Genomic DNA, 13,667 nt, shown 5'->3' with positions numbered 1-13,667 from the left:
TGGTCTTTTGTGGTTAGTTTAAAAAGTGGTGAAATACAAAGGAGAAAATACCTCATCTAGCATGTCCTTCTTAATAAGAAAAGGTAAGTGCTGTGCAACTGCAACAAGGACTTGCTTGGCCTGCTCCTGCGACAGGTGTGGCAGCAGACGAGCTACCAATCTCTTCCCTTTTCCCACTAGCAGAATCTGCAGGAACTCATCTTTTGCTTCCCTGAAAGAAAAGCTCAGCTGGTCTATACACATCTTGGTGTCAAAGCAATTTAGGTATGTAGAAGGGAAAGAGAATCAAAGATTTGGAGCATAACAGGCCCAAGGTTACACTTTAATATACAAATGGGAATCATGCAGCCCTCTAGATATTGTTGGAATGCTGTTCCCAGCTTTCCTCACTCACTATTCACTATTCTGGATAAGGCTGCTGGATTGTATGTTGCAAATGAAGGGTTTCTTGATTCCTATCCATGCAGTAGTAACTGCTTCCTGGATCTATTACTGGAATGTCAGAGAACGAAGCATCTTCTGGCTCTCTTCCTCTATAACTGGGGTAGGCCACTGTGGTCCTCCAGACGCTTTTGGCTATCTTAGCTAGAGCAAAGGGAACTAGTACAAATATCTGAGGGGCCAATGATGCTTACCCCTTCAAGATTTAGTTCCAAGGAGTAGATTCTGTCAGTAGCCCGACAACCTAGGAAGCAGCTAGCCTTACAGAAAGAACAGTCCCAGCACATATGAAGCCACAGCTTTGCAATCATTTCTCCCCCATTCCATTTACTTTCACTGCCATAAACATTCACTGGACTCACTCTTCGCTGCTGTGCTCTTCAATTCTCAGAGTTTGATATATGCGCCCCACCTCATGCGCAAATTTCTCACAGAAATGGGAGTGTTGCTCTTCAGGTGCCAGATCCAGTTTCCGCCGAGTATCCTCCATAGCCAGTAGCTGCAGGTACATCTGTTTCATAATTACACATATAAGGTTTGTGAGACTTTAGCCTATCATGTTTGCTGTACAATCTTACTACCTTCCTACACATTCCTCTTATTGTTTACCCAGTTATCTTCCATCCCCATTACAGGACTGAGGGGAGAGAGAATGTAGTAATTTATCTCTAGTTCCTAAACCATGAACTCTGTAGCACAGATCCAGTATACTCCACAGTGGTTGAATATATCACTAAACAAAGCGCTACCCTGCCCTTAATATATTTTATTATTAAGCTAAGGGCCTAATAAGTGAAAATAATTTCAGTGGTGTGGAGAATCCTCTAGATAAGTGAAGAAAAACGCTGGACTCTAATGTGGGTGCCAGACCTGAGGTAATAAGATTTCATGGAGTGAGGAAGATTGCAAAAAACCTTGAATGAAAAAAATCTGAATATGTTTTTCTATGTATCAACCACATTACTGATGACAATACTCAATGTTAGTACTTGACAGCCAAGCTAGAATTATCTTCATGCTACAAAGCCCTTATTTTTCTTGATTAGCTGGTTGGTACGTGTTAAAAACATGTTGCATCTATCCCAATTAGCTAGAAAAGCAACATGAGAGACAGCAGCTACACTCTCAATGACTCACCTTCTCAATCTGATACAGCACATGCAATCGTTGATTCCCTACAGCCTTCAAACATAACGGGGAAGATAAATGTTAATTTCACAATCAGTAGAGATATCAGCACCAGTTTAGCACCCCTGGATATTATGTTATTGCTCACAAGGCTCAGTTGTTTAGACATATGAAATATGGTAGGAATTAAAATTCCACTGTCCAGTTAACACTGAGGCAGATAACAGCTTCAAGATGCAAACCGTAATAAAATATACTGTTCACCCCTACAGCAGTCCTAATTATTCACTATACAATGGTATCAGCTGAGGTTTGGTCTGAGGATCCCCTGTGGATCACAAAATCCTTGGATGCTCAATTCCCGTTATATACAATGGCATAGTAAAATAGTGTCCTTCATCTAAAATGGCAAAATCAAGATTTGTTTTTGGGATTTAATAGAAAATATTTTCAAGTTGTGGATGGCTGGATCTGTACATATAGAGGGCCAGAATATATATGAAGACAGTCTCATAACCCTGTTTCTTAGTAAACTTTGGGAAAAGAAAACACACATACTGTACCTGCTCCAGTGAAATGTGGTGTACAGCATCAATAGCCCTCCGGGGACTGTAGCACGTAGACACTGCCACTTGGCCTAAAGAGCCTGGAATCCGCACCACTGGAAGAAATAGTCACTGTCAGAATGCATCCCATATTTCCATCTCTGTGGAAGAGCCCCCTTCCTGCAAGACACTTACCAGATTCATATGTCTCCACTTTCTGGATATATGGTGTGACAAGTTTGGGCACCTCAGGTCTGGACCCTCCAAAAAGCCCTTTCTCTGCTTGCTTATGCTCCAGCTTGTGATAATACTCCTGGAGACAGGATGGGACAGTTAACTGCTAAAGGCAGGGCAAGCACAACTGTTACTGCTCTATTTGTAGCCTGGTCTGCATGGCTCCAAGCCAGACACTACTATGAGGCTATCTTCAACAGCTGCCAAATAGAAGTTATTTATGTCCAGACACTGGCCAAGATATACCTTATACGGGACTCCATTATTAGTTTTCTTGGACAAACTGAAGATCCTAAGAGAAGTGCTAACAAAGAGTATCAGCCCCAAACTATCACCCTGCTATACTGTGCCAAATCCCCTCCCTGATTTTTCTAAGATTTCAAAGGAATCTTTGCTTTTCCCCTGTGTGTGTGTGTGTGTGTGTGTGTGTGCGCGCACATGCGTGCCTCAATTCGCCTGTTGATTTATGGCAACCCCATGAATTTCATAGAGTTTTCTTAGACAAGGACTGCTCAGAGGTGATTTTGCCAGTTCTTTCTGAAATATGGCTTGCAGCACCCTAGTATTCCTTGGTAGTCTTCCAGCCAAGTGCTAACCAGGGCTGACAACTGCTTAGACTCCAAGGTCAGACAGTATGTAGTGCCTTTAGGCCCTTCTCTGTTTCCTGTACCCACCTGGTAATAGTAGTCATCCCGTTGGGGGTTTTCACTCTGCAACTGCAACATTTGCACCTTTACCACCCAGTCTTTTTCCACTGCAGTCATGAGTGACGCATAGGGATCTTTATCCAGAGGCTGTGACTCTATACGTTGCATTCTTTGAGATAAAAGTAGCAACACTCTGTAAGGAATATATCCAACTCTTCCTCTACACTCCAAGACAGCAGCCATACACAAGGCTGCAAATGGGGGGCAGAGGTACATATTCATTTTTGTATAACTTAAATGTCTTCAACAATGATTTTCCAGGTATCTGTTGATAATGATACTAATATCTGAAACTCTTCAAAAGAAGATCTTTTGTGATTTCATTACTAGAGTAACTCATTTCTGTATGATTGCAAGCTGGTGAGACAATTAAAGAGAATTTAAGAAATGGGAAAGAAAGAACTGAACAATTAAAGAGCATTCACTACACCTATAACCTAGTGGATAATGAGTGCAGCGTTATCAGAAATCCTAAGACATAAAGGTACCAGCATAAGAAAACAAAGTAAAAGGGTTTAATACTGGAACTCCATTCAAAGATAGAAAAGTTACTTAGGGTGCTACAAAACTAACTTCATTCTGTGGGAGAGTAGAAAGTACTGTTAGGAAGAGAAGACATGAAAAAATATCCCTGAGAGTCACAATGTGAAATCACAATGAGATTGGAAGAGACAAACAAGTGTGGGTCACTCACTCTGGGTCACTCAAACTTTCAGGCACTTTTGATTCTTTAGTGCTAAGCATTGGCCTGTTACAGACTGCCAAAATAAAGCTGTTTCGGGTCTCTTTGGAGGTATGCTATTTAAATGATGCATGCATCCTAAGAATCCGGAAGCTGAACCAAAGCTGCATTCCAGTGCTTAGGAATGGAGTGTGGCTTTGGTGCGACCTCCGGACTCTTAGGACCCATGCATCATTTAAATGGCACACCTCCAAAGAGACCCAAAGCAGCTTTATTTTGGCAGTCTGTAACAGGCCATTTTACCAAGTAACAGTACAGTAATTCAATACCATCAACAGCTAAGAAGATGTACCAGTCTAGACTGTTTTTTCAGTTCTTAAAATAAAGTTGATGCTTTACCATATAGCAATTATGTGGAACAAAGTGGCCAAACCACAATTATTTAAATTTCCTAGCCATGAGATAGCTCTCGGTTGTCTCTGTCTTCCCATTTGCCCCTCTACTAACCTTTTTTGCCCCCGTTGTCTTTGAGTCAGGATCCGCTGATGTAGAGGGTGCAGCTGTGTCAGGGCACTGGGTAAACTGTGAACACAAAAGAAAATAAGATAAAGCAGTCAGACCAAACTCTTATGCTTTCCAAAAAAAAAAAAAAAAAAAAAGAGGCGAAGCAAATAACACAGGAATGGAGGGGCGAGTAGGCATACTGAACATAAATATGTACCAGCAGGTAGACCCCCAGTGCTCCTTACACTATTCATGTAGCAAATATAAATTTAATCAGAAACTTCAGGATTTGTTTTTATTTTAAAAAAGGCCATCAGGCAACTGATCAATACTGTCAGAATGAAATCTAAATTCAGAACAGGAAAATAGTTATGCAGAAAAGGCTGTTGCATACTTGGGATCCATGGAGAAACAAGCAAGATACATTTAATAAGACATAGACATATATTGGATTTGCCTAGAATGCTAGACTAGCTAGGCCTTTGGACTGATCTAGCATGGCTATCTTTATGCAGAAACTCTGTGCAAAAGGAAAAACAAGAATAGCATTGTACTAAAAAAAAAAGTTTAGGCTGTGCACCGGCAGAACCAGGAATTCTAGAGGAAGCCTTGGAGTGACTATGCAGAGTACTGCCAGTGGTGATATATCTGGCATTGGTATATGCCATAGAAAATCTAGGGGTAAACTAAGACACTTCTATAATGAAATCTTCGAACTAGCTAAAAAATGGACTAGTCAAACTCTAATCCAGAATGTTAGCTGGTTGCTTTCAGAACAGAACTGTCATAATCTCTCATTTATAGGCTACACTGGCTAGAACTGATAGGAGTTGTACAAAAATATATATAGGACCTGAACTGCATACCTCTGCTCTAATCCTATCCACTATACTGCAGTCAGAGATGGAATCAATGGATTTGCCATTTTAAGTCTACATTCCCATTTTCTCAAGAAGGTGCATCTCCAGTCACTGTCTAAGGCAAGCTGATCCTACCCATTCCTTCTGTACCTGAACTTCTGTTGGCTGCCTGTTGATGGACTGAAGGATGGAACATCAGGTATGTGAGTCAGAGACCAGGTTGGGCTATTGATATTTGAAAAGAAGGGTCTAAATGGAGGTGGAGAAGCATAACCCGATGTCTAAAGAGAGAGAGAAAAAGAAAAAAGAGGTAGTCTATTCATAATCCTCAAACATTGAATGTTTAATCAGACTAGGAATGGATCAGAGTGATGCTTCACTGAAGCAGGCTCTAATGGTTTCAAAAGACAACTATAATACACCACTGTGACACACCCACAAGACTGAATCTAGCCGCCTGAGGGCACTCTAACCTTCAACTGCCAATTTTCTGTGTGTATTCTGATGAAAGAAATGAAACAGGAATTATCATACTTGATATGACCAAAAACCAAACAATCCCATCCCATCAAAGCATTATTTGTCTAGATTTCAGTCAATTTAAACCTTGTCATACTTTTAAGGCCAGATGTTTAGATACTTCATTACATCCCTGAAGAAAGTTGTAGATCAGTAGTGGGAATTATATAGCGGGAATTATATAGCCCTCCCGGTATTGCTGAAATGCAACTCCCTTACATGCTTTGAGATCTGCTGGGGAGGCCCTTCTCTCTTTGTCCCACCACCTTCACAGGTACATCTGGTGAGAACAGGGGCTTTCTAAGTGGCTGCTACCAAGCTCTGGAACTTCACAGAGATGTTAAACTGGCACCCTCCTTATTTTCTTTTCACAGACAAGTAAAGACTTTTCCTGTTTAGACAGGCATTTGATGACTGAATTTATAAAGCCCATGTCTCCTAAGGTTCATGTCGCCTACACAAAGTTCTGGATCTTGCTAATTGTTATGCAGGGGTGTGTGTGCATGTTCACTGGTGGATATTGTAATCTGTTTTTTATTGTTTAATCTCTTTTTAACTTTAGTATTTATAAGCTATTATTTTTTTAAAATTTGTCATAAGCCGATTTGACTCCTGAATGGGGACAAGACAGGATAAAGATAAATATAACAACCACACCTTTTTGGATTTTTCACCATTAGCTATCCAGGCTAGAGCTGATGAAAGTTGCAGTTCAACAACATCTGCAAAGCTGCACAATTTTCACCTCCTTGCAGATTCTGCCTTGCAAAATAAAACTCAAATCTGAAGCAGATCATGTGGCCAGTGGCCATGGTGGCTGGTTTTGGGGAGTTATAATTAAAAAATTACTAAGTTTTCCAAGCTCTGATATGAAATTTTAACCCTACTGCTAAAGAAGAAGTTTCCTTCTCTATGCAAAACTTTACTGTCCTCCCAATCCGTTCTTCATATCTTCTCCATGTCACAGCCTTTGAAAACTCAGCAGCTAATTGACTGGTACGTGTTAACAGTAAATGTTGTTTGTCAGCACTAAATCATTCTGTGTAAAGAATGATAAAACCCCAGACATCCAGCAAATTAAATGCCTCCCCTGATATCTTGGTATTATCATTGTATACCTGTAAATTGTTTCCAATGTACACCGACGCAAAGATGAAGCTTTAAGTGTTGTCAACCCCATTTTGATATTCCTTAATGTGGTTTGAGCCAAAGAAACACTGAAAGCTGGGCAACGTGGAAAGGATTTTGGTTAAACCAGGGGTTGGGGACATTTGGCCCTCCAGATTTTTTATGGATTTACAGTGGCCATCAGCCCCATCCAACAGGATCAAAGAGAAGAGATCGTGGAAACTATTGCCCAAAATATCTGGGACTGTAAAACTTGGACTAGGGAATAATTTACCTTATTATCTGGATGAAAACACTGATTATACACATGTAATTTGGATACCATTTTATTTTAAGAGGGGATCAAGTTCAAAGACATTTAAACTTAAAAAGAGAAAGAGAGAGAGAGAGAGAGAGAGAGAGAGAGAGAGATCAGAAGGACCATTCTGAGAAAGCAGATGAGTCAATGACACATTACCTGATTCAGACCAAATGTACGACGTGTTCTGCGGGGTGGTGTGAAAGGGTAAGGTGATCTTACAGAGCCTGGCATCATGGGAGATTGCTGTGAGGAAGAAGAGATGAGTAGCAGAAATAATAGAAACAGAGACATCCATACCAAAGTACCCATGTCCACCAGGGCTCACCCAAGACATGCCTAAGGCAAAGGAAAAATGAAACCTTCTTCCATATAAAGAAGTCAATTCCATTGGCAGCTGGATTTTGCTTCAACTCTGGCACTGGAATAGTTTCAGAATAGTTTCCTCTACCATATCCTATAGCAACATACTCTTTTATTGGGTTCAGGACAGACTCTGGAGCATATATAAATCTGTCCTCCAACAGAAGGCGAATGGTTTGGGGGGCCCTTGCTCTTTGACATTTGCTGCCTCTAGTAGTGCCAGCCCCAGAGTGCATATTGCAATTATTTGACAGACTAAGTCTACAACTGTTGCTCCAAAACGAGTAGACTGAAAGAACTTCCTTATTATCAGGGGGGGGGGGGGGGAGCAATTAATAAGTAGTTTTGTGTATCACAGAGTGAAGACAGATCTAGAGCTTAAGAAACAATGAAGTCTACAGAATGTTACCTGTCGCATGAAACGTTGAGAAGAAGGCTTGACAGTTCTTCCACGTAAGACTGAACGCTCAAGACCAGAGGAATCTGGATAGCTTGACTGTACTGGTGAGGCCAGAAAATCTAGATCAACCTGGGACATGGATGCCCTCTCCATTGCCTGAGATGAACAACAGTAAATATTTACATGATTTTATTCACAATGTTATAATGTATTGTAACTTCTAGTAATTTTAGCAAATGTTTAAAGTACATTTTGTTTATGCTCTGATGCTAGTCTATACTCCATCAGCTTCCCAAGTCAAATTTAAGCAATGCCAATTTTGATCAAACGAGCATCTTAGCTTTTGTCAGTCTAGAGTAACAACTTGACAGAGAATGTTTGAAATAGCTTCAAGTACATCTGAACACACCCAAGTTATGTGAAAATTAGCCCTGACTGGATCTGTGGTAAAGTCAGGATACGGAGGTGAATTATTATCTAAGGGCAGACAAATTGTCCTTACCTCCATCATAGAAAGTGATGGGACTCTTCTCAGAGTAGGACTCCACATACCAGATTTTGAAGCTGTCTGAAAGGGATCCATGTGAAGTGAATGATGTGAAAAGCAAAGTCAAAACAAGAAACAGGTTACAGTAAACAAGAAAAGCTAAGTGCTTCTAATTCCAATTTCAACAAAATGGGAAGATTGCAGTAGAATGTGCCCTTGGCCCATTCCAAAGTTATTTTCTTCAGTTTGCTTCATGAAATTGAATGCGGAAGTAGCCAGAAAATGGCTACAGATGTAATGTGTGTTGCCACCATATTTCAGAGAAGGGTACGGGAAACTGGCCAGCAAGAGGCAGGTCACAAGTAGTAAGCAATTACCCTTTTTTAAATGTCAGTTTTCCCTGGAGTACACATGTTTTCAAGACACACAGCTATCAAGAAAACTGTAATGCAAATAAATACAACAACTTTCAGTGGAAACTGATCCGGTTAAAATATATTAGCCAACATTGTGTAATGCAGAATACAGCATAAATGTTCTGGAGGCAGAACTGTTACATCTCTCCTCTGAATCCTCCCCCTCAAGACTTTCCACCCACAGCTATTCAGTGGCTGGTGGAAAGTGGCAGGGGGAAGGGATTACAGAAGTGGCTGGCTATGTCCCCATAGCCAGGAATAGGTCTGATGATCTCATCCACTGAGATGCAAATTAAAACAGTTAGTCTTAAAGGTGCCACCAGACTTTTCCTCTCTCCTATTCATATTGAAACAGACTAACATGATTACTACTAAGCTGAATTTCAATTAATTTGTAGTAAGCCACTTCAATCAAGTTTAAGCTTTTGTTTTTCACTAGGAAGAGGCCCTCTAGTCTCTTTCATAGCAGTCTGTTCTTGGAATAATGTTTGAATGCTCATTGAATCATAGAATTCGAAGAGACCACAAGGGCCATCCAGTCCAACACCTGAGCAGTTGTTGTTGTGTGCCTCCAAATAATTTCCAATATATGGTACCCCTGATGTGAACCTAACAAGGGGGTTTTCTTGGCAATATTTGTTCAGAGGGGGTAGCCTTTGCTTGTGTGCCCAAGGTCACACAGTAGGGTTCCATGGCTGAAAAGGGATTCAAATTCTGGTCCCCAGAGCCACAGTCCAACATTCAAACCACTATACAATTGGTCCTCCTTATCCACAGATTTATTTTTCCATGGATTCAAGCATCTACGGCTTGAAAATATTCCATAAAAGTATAAATTCCAAATAGAAAACCTTGAATTTCCATTTTATATAAGAGACCATTTTACTATGCCATTGTATTTAATGAGACTTGAGCATCCACGGATTTTTTTATCCATGAAAGGTCCTGAAACCAAACCCAGCAGATAACAAGGGCCCACTGTACTACGCTGACTCTACAACACTTGAATACATGTAAAAAAATAAGATACTATACAACAAGTTCTTTCAGAGAGTGTGTTTTCTTCTTTCATTATGCTTTCTGTTAAACTTTTGGCCAATATTCCAACTGAAGACAATGTCTTAAAAAAGAAACAGCATTTGTTTATATTCATTTCAGGTTGTTCATGCATTCAAGAGTGGAACTTCCTGTGAGAACTTTTATGAAACATTATGGAATTCTTTGAATGCCTTTGTTTCTGTCACTTTTCTGCAGGAGGAGGTCTGCATTTTTTTTGTTCCTTCATACTCTCCCTGAACCATTAGAAAAAGCAACATGCAGATATGCAACTTGTGACTAGAAGAATATCATTTTATGCACCACCTTCACCTGATAAGCCAGTGAGCTTCCAACAAAAGATATCATCAATATATATACTGGAGTCTGCATCTCCTTTGAGTAACAACAACTCTTTTGCTTTGCACACTGCTGCACCAATGGCATGGGAGCTCCCCAACCAAAAACCTTTCCAAAAATTGAATATTCCTTCCATAACCATAACTTTCCTTATTTTTCATATTGATGTAAAATATGTCAGAAAAGAGGAAGAGGGGGAGTAGCAGTCTTACCAAGTAATCAGTAGAATAATCTTGAAGACTGTCTGCCATTCTACTGTCAAGGACAGACGAATCCTCTCTCTGCAAAGAAAACCCCAAAATAGCATAAAAGAAAATAGATTTACAGTGGTACCCCGGGATACGAAAGCACCGCCTTACGAAATTTCCGGGTTACGAAAAAAATCAATAGGAAAAAACTGTTCCGGGTTACGAAGGTTATTTCGGGTTACGAAAAATTTTTTGGTGCTTTTCGGCGCTATTTCGCACGAAATCGCGGCTTTTCCCCATTAGCGCCTATGGCTTTTTCGGCTTACGAAGGATTTCGGGTTACGAACGCGGCGGCGGAACGAATTATTTTCGTAACCCAGGGTACCACTGTATTTAGTTCTTTATTGCACTTATACCACCTTTCTCCCAAAAATGAAATACAAGGCAGATTACAATAGCTTAAAAAAAGATCCAACTAAAACATTAAAAACATGTTTAATACAGCTAAAACACTAAAAATGCATAAAACATATTAATAGTTTCAATATGCTGTTGTTTTGTTATCCTGCTTTTCCCCAAAACAATACAATTAAAAACTTACAAAAGAGAGCATTAAAATCGGATTAAAATTATTACAGTATTAAAACAAATACAAGCACTTAAAACACTTTAAAAGTACAGTCCTCTCTCTGTTCTTGTGGTCTTTGGACTCGGGTCCCTTGCTTATGTGTGAGGGACGAACGGAGGGAGAATGAATAGGGGGCGCGCCCGCATCACACGCTTGTGTGCCCGTGCCTATATTCAAAACTTCGTTTTCACGAGGGGATCCAAAACAGATCCCCTGAGAAAAAGGAGGGGTGACTGCATATACGTAGAAAGAGAGAGAAAGAGAAAACATACCACTTCACACACTGCAACTCCATAGTTAAAATTATAAAAGCCTGCCTAAATAAACATGTCTTCAACTACCAGCGGAAAGGCTGGAGAAAAGGAGCCAACCAGACCTTTTGTGGAAGGGAGTTCCACTGCCTGGGAGCAGCCGCCAAGAAGGCTCTCTCCTCACCAACTGCACCTGCAAGGGTGGTGGGACTGCAAGAAAGCCTGGTCCAGTAGATCTCAATGCATACCCTGGTTTATAAAAGGAGATATGGTCTTTCAGATAGTCAGATCCAAGCCATGTAAGGCTTTAAAACTCAAACCAGCACTGCCAATGCAGCTGTTTCAACAGGCAGAGTACATGATCCCTACACTCAGCCCAGGTCATCAGCCTGATGCAGTATTTTAAGCCTGTTGAAATTTCCAGTTTTCAAAGGCAGCTCCACATAGACCATATTACAGTAGTTCAAATGGGATACAATCAAGACATGTGTCATCATGGCCAGATCTGACTTTTCAAGGGACTAGCGCAGCTGTCACATGACTTTTGGTGCATGGTACACGACAAATACATTCCCAGTCATAGCCAAGACCCGGACACTCAGACTCAAATCTGAATTCAGGAGCACACCCAGCTGTGAACCTGAGATTTCAGGGGTGGTGTAACCCCAGCCATCACAGGCTGAACCCCTATTCCATGATATGCCTTCCAGGAGCACCTCTATTTTGTCTGGATTAAGCTTCAATTTGTTTGCCCCCATCCAGCCCATTACTGATGGTGAAGTCAAGTGGTTTAGTGAAGGAACAGTCTCCTTGGAGTCAGATGGAAAGGAGAGATAAAGTTGTGCATCATCAACATACTGATGACACTGAACCTCAAAACTCTGGATGACCTCCTCTAGTGGTTTCATGTAAATACTAAACAGTATGGGAACAGAACCAAGCCATGATAAAAAATGTAAAATATTAGCCAGGATGTCAAACAGGCATTCCCCAACACCACCCCCTAGGAAAGACCAAAGCCACTGTAATATAGTGCCCCCATCCCAGAGAGGCAACCCAAAAGCTGCTGAGAGGTCTAGCAGAATCAAAAGAGACATACAGTTGGCCCTCCTTATCCACAGATTTTTTTATCCATAGATTGAAGCATCCGCAGTCTGAAAATATTCAAAAAAGTATAAATTCCAAATAGCAAACCTTGATTTTCTATTTTATATAAGGGGCACCATTTTACTATGCCATTGTATTTAATGGGACTTGAGCATCCACTGATTTTGTTATCCACAGGAAGTCCAGGAACCAAATCCCAGCGGATAACAAAGACCAGCTGTACTCACACTTCTCTGTGTAGGTCATCTACCAAGGAGACCAAAGCTGTCTCCCTTCCATAACAAGGCATGAAAGAGATCTAAATTATCCATTTTTATTCAGAAATGCCTGGAACTGGGAGGCCACCAAATCCTCCAACACTTTGTCCAAAAAGAAGATATTGGAGACTGGCCAATAGTGCTCCAGTACAGTGGGGTCCAGGGAGTATTTTTTCAATAATGGCCTCACCACAGCCACTTTTTTCCACAAGATGGAAACTCACCTTGCTGTAGTGAGGCATTCATTTCTCCCACCCAATCCACCAATCCCCCCTTAGGCTGCTTTCAACAAACAGAAAGGATACTGGTTCAGTGTGCAGATGGTGATATTTACCTCTCAAGGACCTTGTCTACATCTGCAGAAACTGAAATTTATCCAATAATTAGGGACCAAAGTTACATACACTGGACCTGTATCAACTACTACAACATCCCAGTCAGAGTGGATCTGGGCAATATTATCTGTAAAGTACTGTGCAAACTCCTCACAACAGGCTGCCAAGTGGTTTATATAATGCTCTTGTAGGGCAGAATGTAAAAGGCTCCTGACCACTTAGGACAGCTCCTCTAGATGACACTGTGTGGATGCAATGGTGGCAGTCAAAAAGGATTACTTCATTTCCACCACCGCCATACCATAGGCATCCCAATGAGCTCTAGCCTGTGTTTGGTCAGACTCACCATGAGATTTCTGACACTGTCATTCTAGTCTCTGACCCACTCTATTTCATCACCGCCAGATGTTTCATCACCTAATGAACCAGGGTGCCCACTTGGCTCCATTACATGAGAAGGAATGCTTAGGGGCAATCATGTCCACTGCCCTGGTCAGTTCCCTGTTCCATAGATCAGCCAGGGCTTCAACAGGTTCAGGTGCCAAGGCAACAGGAAACTCCCTATAAGCGGTCAGGAACCCATCCAGATCCATAAGCCTCCAGGGGTGGACCCTATCCCTTTAGAAGCTCCAAGTTCCAGTGAGTCTAAACCTCACCAGGTAGTTATGATAATGGAACTGTACAAAGTTTCTCCACCCCCAGCCAGAACTGAACACCAGGTCCAGAGTGTGTCCTGCAGCATGGATGATACTAGATACTACTTGGGACAGACCCATGGTTGTCATAGAGGACAT

At 41.2% G+C, this 13,667-nt stretch overlaps 1 protein-coding gene across 5 annotated transcripts in view; it reads right to left on the bottom strand.

Moving 5' to 3' along the window:
* PATL2 (PAT1 homolog 2) overlaps positions 1–13,667 on the bottom strand; it is a 741,315-nt gene that overhangs the window by 3,712 nt on the left and 723,936 nt on the right. For all 5 annotated transcript variants that reach the window (XR_006104671.1, XM_042475641.1, XM_042475638.1 and 2 more), the window contains exons 4-15: positions 10,320–10,388; positions 8,312–8,377; positions 7,819–7,965; positions 7,206–7,292; positions 5,252–5,382; positions 4,245–4,319; positions 3,023–3,164; positions 2,310–2,427; positions 2,133–2,230; positions 1,579–1,623; positions 804–952; positions 52–211 (exon numbers count right to left, since the gene is read on the bottom strand). Coding sequence is in view for 4 of the 5 variants with exons in the window: in XM_042475641.1 (XP_042331575.1) it covers positions 52–211; positions 804–952; positions 1,579–1,623; positions 2,133–2,230; positions 2,310–2,427; positions 3,023–3,164; positions 4,245–4,319; positions 5,252–5,382; positions 7,206–7,292; positions 7,819–7,965; positions 8,312–8,377; positions 10,320–10,388 (1,287 nt within the window). In the remaining variant the exon portion in view is untranslated. The remainder of the gene's footprint in view (positions 1–51; positions 212–803; positions 953–1,578; positions 1,624–2,132; positions 2,231–2,309; positions 2,428–3,022; positions 3,165–4,244; positions 4,320–5,251; positions 5,383–7,205; positions 7,293–7,818; positions 7,966–8,311; positions 8,378–10,319; positions 10,389–13,667) is intronic.

The sequence above is a fragment of the Sceloporus undulatus genome, chromosome 6 (genome assembly GCF_019175285.1).
Source record: "Sceloporus undulatus isolate JIND9_A2432 ecotype Alabama chromosome 6, SceUnd_v1.1, whole genome shotgun sequence".
Classification (NCBI taxonomy): Eukaryota; Metazoa; Chordata; class Lepidosauria; order Squamata; family Phrynosomatidae; genus Sceloporus; species Sceloporus undulatus.
This window is presented reverse-complemented; position numbering and strand designations above follow the sequence as displayed.